This window comes from Dermochelys coriacea, chromosome 12 (assembly GCF_009764565.3).
Source record: "Dermochelys coriacea isolate rDerCor1 chromosome 12, rDerCor1.pri.v4, whole genome shotgun sequence".
NCBI lineage: Eukaryota > Metazoa > Chordata > Testudines > Dermochelyidae > Dermochelys > Dermochelys coriacea.
Genome location: NC_050079.1, coordinates 7368709 through 7376083, shown reverse-complemented (window position 1 = coordinate 7376083; position 7375 = coordinate 7368709). Strand labels below are relative to the sequence as shown.

General features: G+C 49.5%; 1 protein-coding gene across 8 annotated transcripts in view; it reads left to right on the top strand.

The window, feature by feature from the left end:
- Nucleotides 1-744: 744 nt before the first annotated feature.
- VAC14 (VAC14 component of PIKFYVE complex) overlaps nucleotides 745-7375 on the top strand; it is a 185528-nt gene continuing 178897 nt past the window's right edge. For 3 of the 8 annotated variants that reach the window (XR_006275199.1, XR_006275198.1, XR_006275200.1), the window contains exon 1: nucleotides 784-1101. Coding sequence is in view for 4 of the 8 variants with exons in the window: in XM_043495198.1 (XP_043351133.1) it covers nucleotides 998-1101 (104 nt within the window). In the remaining 4 variants the exon portion in view is untranslated. Of the gene's footprint in view, nucleotides 1102-7375 lie in introns of all 8 variants that reach the window. The other 5 variants (XM_043495202.1, XM_043495200.1, XM_043495198.1 and 2 more) reach the window with 4 other exon arrangements.

Here is a 7375-nt window from a genome sequence, read left to right as displayed (position 1 = left end):
TCCCCCGGGCGCTCCCCACCGGAGAGCTAGGGATTCCCCGGGCACCCCCGCCGGAGATGTAGGGATCCCCGGGTGCCCCCCCCGCCGGAGAGCTAAGGATCCCCCGGGCGCCCCCCGCCAGAGAGCTAGGGAACCCTGTGCGCCCCCCCGCCGGAGAGGTAGGTATCCCCCGGGCGCTCCCCACTGGAGAGCTAGGGATACAAGAGGCGTCCCCCGCCGGAGGGCTAGGGATTCCCTGGGCGCCCCCCGCCGGAGATGTAGGGATCCCCGGGTGCCCCCCCGCCGCAGAGCTAGGGATCCAGCGGGCACCCCCTGCTGAAGATCTAGAGATCCCCCGGGCGCCCCCCGCCAGAGAGCTAGGGATCCACCAGGAGCCCCCAGACGGAGAGAGAGGGATCCCCCGGGCGCCCCCCGCCGCAGAGCTAAGGATCCCCTGGCCCGAAGGTCGCCTGCAGGCCGAAGCGCGGCTCGGGAAGGCGGCTCGCGGCGCGAAGCTGCGGCGAAGCCGGGCACGGGCACGCGCACGGCGCTATCCCAGAAGCCCGTTTGGCACGAGGGCGCCACTACGGAACGCCGCGGGGGGCGTGGTCTCAGCGATAGGAGACGGAGCGAATCATCCGACCCAGCGGGACCGCGGCCGCGGCCCTGGGTGGGCGGGGCCAAGCTTCCAGGCCGCTGCTTCGGGGGCGCTGAGAGCGCGGCCTCGACCGGAAGAGGCGGGGCGGCGCCTGGCTTGAGAGGGGCGGGGGTCGGTTTGGGAGCGTGAGCAGAGGCGGAACCGGAACCGGAACCGGACGGAGTCATGTGCTCGAGCTAACGTGGCTGCAGCCCTGTAGCGCCGCGTTCGCGACCCGCAGCCCGACCCGCGCGGCCTCCTGGGGCTTCTCCCGCTCCCGGCCGTGGGCAGGCGGCCTCCGTCGGGCCCTGAGAGCCCGTCCCCGGTGTGGAGCGGCGGCCGCCGAGCCGGGGCTGAGCCCCGCTGGCGGCGGCGGGAGCCATGAACCCGGAGAAGGATTTCTCGCCCCTGGCGCCCAGCGTGGTGCGGGCCCTGAACGACAAGCTCTACGAGAAGCGGAAGGTGGCGGCGCTGGAGATTGAGAAGTGAGAGCCCGGCGTGAGCGTCGGGGGGCCTGGGGCCGGGCTGAACCGCCAGCCTGCGCGGGGCTCCAGGGCAGCCGGCCCCTCGGGATCCAGCCCGTAGCCGGGGGAGTCGCGGGGCGGGGGAGTCTGTGGGGCTCCTCTTCAGGGCGCCAAGTGGCGGCAATAGCAGGAGTAAGGATTTCAGACCGTCTGGAGCTTTTGTTAAAGGCGGGTTTCAAACTTCATTGCATCTCAACTCCCTTCTGACAACAACAATTACTTCATTACCTCCCCCGGGGGAGGACGCCAAAGCCTGAGCCCGAGCCCTGGTGCTTGGGATGGAGGGGCCGAAGCCTTCAGTCCTGGGGTGTGTGTAATCTGAGCCCTGCCCCCCCGGGTTTGGGTGGGTTTGAGAACCACCCAGTTCAAGGACAGAGCTGTGTAAAACTTGACCCGGAAACTACTTTCATAACAAGAAAAGGAGGACTTGTGGCACCTTAGAGACTAACAAATTTATTAGAGCATAAGCTTTCGTGAGCTACAGCTCACTTCATCGGATGCATTTGGTGGAAAAAACAGAGGAGAGATTTATATACACACACACACACACAGAGAACATGAAACAATGGGTTTATCATACACACTGTAAGGAGAGTGATCACTTAAGATAAGCCATCACCCACAGCAGGGGGGGGGAAGGAGGAAAACCTTTCATGGTGACAAGCAGGTAGGCTAATTCCAGCAGTTAACAAGAATATCAGAGGTTTCAGAGTAGCAGCCGTGTTAGTCTGTATTCGCAAAAAGAAAAGGAGTACTTGTGGCACCGTAGAGACTAACAAATTTATTAGAGCATAAGCTTTCGTGAGCTACAGCAGGTGAACGAGCCTCTGATAGTGTGGCTGATGTGATTATCCTGAAGGACGAGCCATCGCTCTCTCAGATCTTGGGAGACAGATCAGTCCTTGCTTACAGACAGCCCCCCAATCTGAAGCAAATACTCACCAGCAACCACACAACAGAACCACTAACCCAGGAACCTATCCTTGCAACAAAGCCCGTTGCCAACTCTGTCCACATATCTATTCAGGGGATACCATCATAGGGCCTAATCACATCAGCCACACTATCAGAGGCTCGTTCACCTGCGCATCTACCAATGTGATATATGCCATCATGTGCCAGCAATGCCCCTCTGCCATGTACATTGGCCAAACTGGACAGTCTCTACGTAAAAGAATGAATGGACACAAATCAGACGTCAAGAATTATAACATTCAAAAACCAGTTGGAGAACACTTCAATCTCTCTGGTCACTCGATCACAGACCTAAGAGTGGCTATACTTCAACAAAAAAGCTTCAAAAACAGACTCCAACAAGAGACTGCTGAATTGGAATTAATTTGCAAACTGGATACAATTAACTTAGGCTTGAATAGAGACTGGGAATGGATGAGTCATTACACAAAGTAAAACTATTTCCCCATGGTATTTCTCCCTCCCACCCCACCCCCCACTGTTCCTCTGATATTCTTGTTAACTGCTGGAATTAGCCTACCTGCTTGTCACCATGAAAGGTTTTCCTCCTTCCCCCCCCTGCTGTTGGTGATGGCTTATCTTAAGTGATCACTCTCCTTACAGTGTGTATGATAAACCCATTGTTTCATGTTCTCTGTGTGTGTGTATATAAATCTCTCCTCTGTTTTTTCCACCAAATGCATCCGATGAAGTGAGCTGTAGCTCACGAAAGCTTATGCTCTAATAAATTTGTTAGTCTCTAAGGTGCCACAAGTACTCCTTTTCTTTTTGCGAATACAGACTAACACGGCTGCTACTCTGAAACCTGTACTTTCATAACAGTATGTTCAGCATCCTCCTGAAATTCAGCGACTCTAAAGCAGGGGTCGGCAACCTTTCAGAAGTGGTGTGCTGAGTCTTCATTTATTCACTCTAATTTAAGGTTTTGCATGCCAGTAATACATTTTAACTTTTTTAGAAGCTCTCTCTCTATACGTCTATGATATATAACTAAACTGTTGTTTGTATGTCAAGTAAACAAGGTTTTTAAAATGTTTAAGAAGCTTCATTTAAAATTAAATTAAAATGCAGAGCCCCCTGACTGGTGGCCAGGACCTGGGCAGTGTGAGTGCCACTGAAAATCGGCTTGTGTGCTGCCTTTGGCATGCATGCCATAGGTTGCCTACCCCTGCTCTAAACACAAAGGCATTTTTGGTGTTGGAGCTTGAAACTAACCCAACAGTAATGCTCAAGTTTCACTGTTGGAACATGGGTGGAGTACTCAAATCGGAGCATTGTGGGTGAAAAATCAGTTGCATTATTACATAACTGGAGATTCAAAACCATAAAACCTCTAGTGGTGCGATAAAGAATGTATTGCTCTGCTTGTCTTTAAATTGCTCATCAGTGTAAGGTGCTGTGCAGTGGAAACCAGAGGACAATTTTGCTTCTTGCCCAGAGATGGAAATTTGTGTAGCTCTCTAAATATTGATATGTTCCTTGTCCATGGTGCACATTTGACAGGGAATTAAACTGTCTTAATCTTTAGGGTGTTTGGCTGAGATCTTATAGGATGGTAAAATGCTAAGTGCAGAAGGTTACTTTTGTCAAAATTAGAACCAGTCGTCTTACTACTTTGCCCACTCTACTTATTCCAGTATAAGCTTTCTTCGTGCTCTCACATATGCCTTCACTCCCCACCCCAAAGGCGGCGGCATACCCTTTTCGCTCACTTTCTCAACCCTTCCAAGCAGTTGCAGTGTGTGTGGGATTTGATATCCCATGCCTAGGTAATAATCTTCCAAAGACTTGTTTACAGTAGCATGCTTTGTAATTCATGACCATCACAACTTCCACCAGTGGTGAAGTGCAGCTCTGAAGCCTGTGTACTACAGAGGTAGCCAATGCTGGCAGGGATGAGCATTGTCAATATCAAGTGTCTAGCAGCAACACTGAGGAGAGCTCAAAAACCACTTTAAGTGGATTGTCAGAACCTAGCATGTTTAAGGACAGAAGGAAGCCTCAAAAGCTATGTCTTGCCACTGTGGGAATGCTGCATCACTGTACAATGCAGAAATTAATGTGAGTGCAGAATTTCCTTCCCCCCCCCCCCCCCCCCCCCCGAAATAGGCTGCAGAGCTGTTGGCTGCCACTAGGAGCTGCTGGACCCAGCAGGGCCCAACTCACAATAGAAGACAAGGCGAGGGGGAGGGAAACAGGAGGATTCCCAGCAGCTGCAGTTCCCAGTATGGCCTGAAGGAAGGAGTTGGTGGCATGCAGGAAACTCTGGATTTCTGGGGGCGGGGGTAGAGGGTGTGAGTGTCTGGGCTAGGCTGGGCTGTGGCTGGCCTCTGGGGGTGAGGAGGTACAAGTTTCTGTACCTGTGGGGCTGCAGCTGGGCTGGGGGGGGGAGAGAATGTGAGTGGCTGGGCTCTGGGAGGGGGTGAGAGTAGCTGGCCTATCTGTCGGGCTTGGGGAAAGGAGGAAGGGCAGAGAAACAGGAACGGGGTTTTCATAGGGATTTCTTTAATTCTCTACTCCTGTTACAGACCTACTTGCTGAGAGGTGTTTTGAAATAAATTACCAAAATAATTTAAACTGGTGTGATTATATCATGTTGTTGACAAATAACATTTTCAGAATTTTACAGGATTTTTAATTTTTTGACGCAGAATTCCCCCAGGAGTAAAATCTAGATCAGTCCTCCCTGCGATAGCATTTGTACTTAACAGGATGTTTTTAATGTACAAAATCGTGTCTGACTCACCTCTTTAACCCTTTTGCTAAGTAGTTGCTACTAGCACTGCTCCGAGCATCTTAAATCTGCACTGATAATCTCTGACACGTGTTGAATTTGAGTTGTCATGAACTGGATCTGAGGCTTCGTCTACATATCATTTGCATCAGTGGGAACTTATGTTGCTCAACGGTGTGAATAAACCACACCCCTTCCTCCCAGTGACCGACTTAAGTGTCGGTGTGGGCAGTGCTAAATGTCAATGGGAGAGCTCCTGCTGACAGAGCTACTGTTGCTCCTGCTTGTTGGGGGTGCATTAATTATGTTGACAGGAGAGCTCAGCTTAGAGTGGCTACATGAGAGAGCTAACAGTGGTGCAGTTGTATCTGTGCAAGTTGTAAGCTCTAGTGTAGCCTACTTAAGGTGGTTTGGTTTCTTTTCTTTGTGCAAATAATTCATTTAACTTCTCTGCAACAGCCTCATTTTCCCTAAGTGCTCCTTTACCACCTTGATTGTCCAGTGGCTCCACTCACTGTTTGGCAGCCTTCCTTCTTCTATCTAGTTACAAAAACTAACAGCAAGATTTTTTTTATCCTTAGCTAGTTGCTCTTCAAATTATTTTTTGGTCTACCTAATTATACTTTTACACTTGATTTGTCAGAGTTTATGCTCCTTTCTATTTTCCTCAGTATGATATGAGTGTGATGGATTTTCAGTCTGGGACTGGGGTCCACTGAGCCCCCTGATGTACCAGCCTGGGCTCCCTCTCACACTTCACTGCTGTCACCAGCTGCAAAGCTATCCAGCCTGCACTCTCACAAGCATACATATCGGTAGGGATACACCTAGCTGCAGTTACATGTGGGCTCTGACCAGCCCCTGCATATGAAGGCTACAGCCAAGGCAACTCCCAGCTCCCTAGGTGTGCACCCCCTCTGGAGGGTAAACCGCAAATTATACAGTCTTTGCTGCACAGGGAACTGTACATCATAAGCTCATAAAATTTGCCCCCTCCCCTCAATGTGGAGAGGAATATGCTACAGCCTTTTGTTTGCTTCATTCCAACTCACTGGTTTAGATAAAGCAAAAACAAGTTAACAAGTTTATTACCTAAAAATAGATTTTAAGTGATTACCTAGCAAATAAACAAAATGCAAACTTAGCTTAATGTACTAAATAGATTAGATATGAATAGTAGATTCTCACCCTAAGATATGATGCGGGCAGGCTGCAGATTCTTAAGGGGGCAAGACTGCACTTGCTTTAAGCTTAGAATTCTCAGGTATTTCATTTCACAGGCTAGAAATCCCTTTTAGCCTGGGTCCAGCACTTCCCCCCCCAGTTCAGTCTTTGTTCCTCAGGTGATTCTAGGAGTCTTCTTGAGTGACAAATGTCAAGGGCCTTATATAGCATGTGGCAGGAACACTGTTTCAAAGCTTGGTTCCCAGACTAGTCTGTGTCAAAATACTGACATCCCAAGATGGTGTCTAGAGACGTGTGGTCTCCTCATGTGTCCTTGAAGAGTCATAGCAGCCATTACGTGGAGGCTGTCTGTAGCTTTTACAGGAAGGCTCACCAGGTGGGAGATAAGCTTCTCCTAAGGCCTATTGTGTTTTCCTCATGGCCCATTGCCCCTAATAGGCCCTTCCCCACTCAATATCTAGGCTGAAAGCATCTTGTCTAGTAGGTGTTACCCAGGTGTAACCACATTTGAAAGACAGTTACATAGTCAACATTCATAACTTCAGGCACAAAAATGATACATGCATACAAATCTGATAATCCAATTAGGCAATTCATAACTTTTCCAATGATAAGGAGTACTTGTGGCACCTTAGAGACTAACAAATTTATTAGAGCATAAGCTTTCGTGAGCTACAGCTCACTTCATCGGATGCATTTGGTGGAAAAAACAGAGGAGAGATTTATATACACACACACACACACACACACAGAGAACATGAAACAATGGGTTTATCATACACACTGTAAGGAGAGTGATCACTTAAGATAAGCCATCACCAACAGCAGGGGGGGGAAAGGAGGAAAACCTTTCATGGTGACAAGCAAGGTAGGCTAATTCCAGCAGTTAACAAGAATATCAGAGGAACAGTGGGGGGTGGGGTGGGAGGGAGAAATACCATGGGGAAATAGTTTTACTTTGTGTAATGACTCATCCATTCCCAGTCTCTATTCAAGCCTAAATTAATTGTATCCAGTTTGCAAATTAATTCCAATTCAGCAGTCTCTCGTTGGAGTTTGTTTTTGAAGCTTTTTTGTTGAAGGATAGCCACTTTTAGGTCTGTGATCGAGTGACCAGAGAGATTGAAGTGTTCTCCAACTGGTTTTTGAATGTTATAATTCTTGACGTCTGATTTGTGTCCATTCATTCTTTTACGTAGAGACTGTCCAGTTTGGCCAATGTACATGGCAGAGGGGCATTGCTGGCACATGATGGCATATCACATTGGTAGATGCGCAGGTGAACGAGCCTCTGATAGTGTGGCTGATGTGATTAGGCCCTATGATGGTATCCCCTGAATA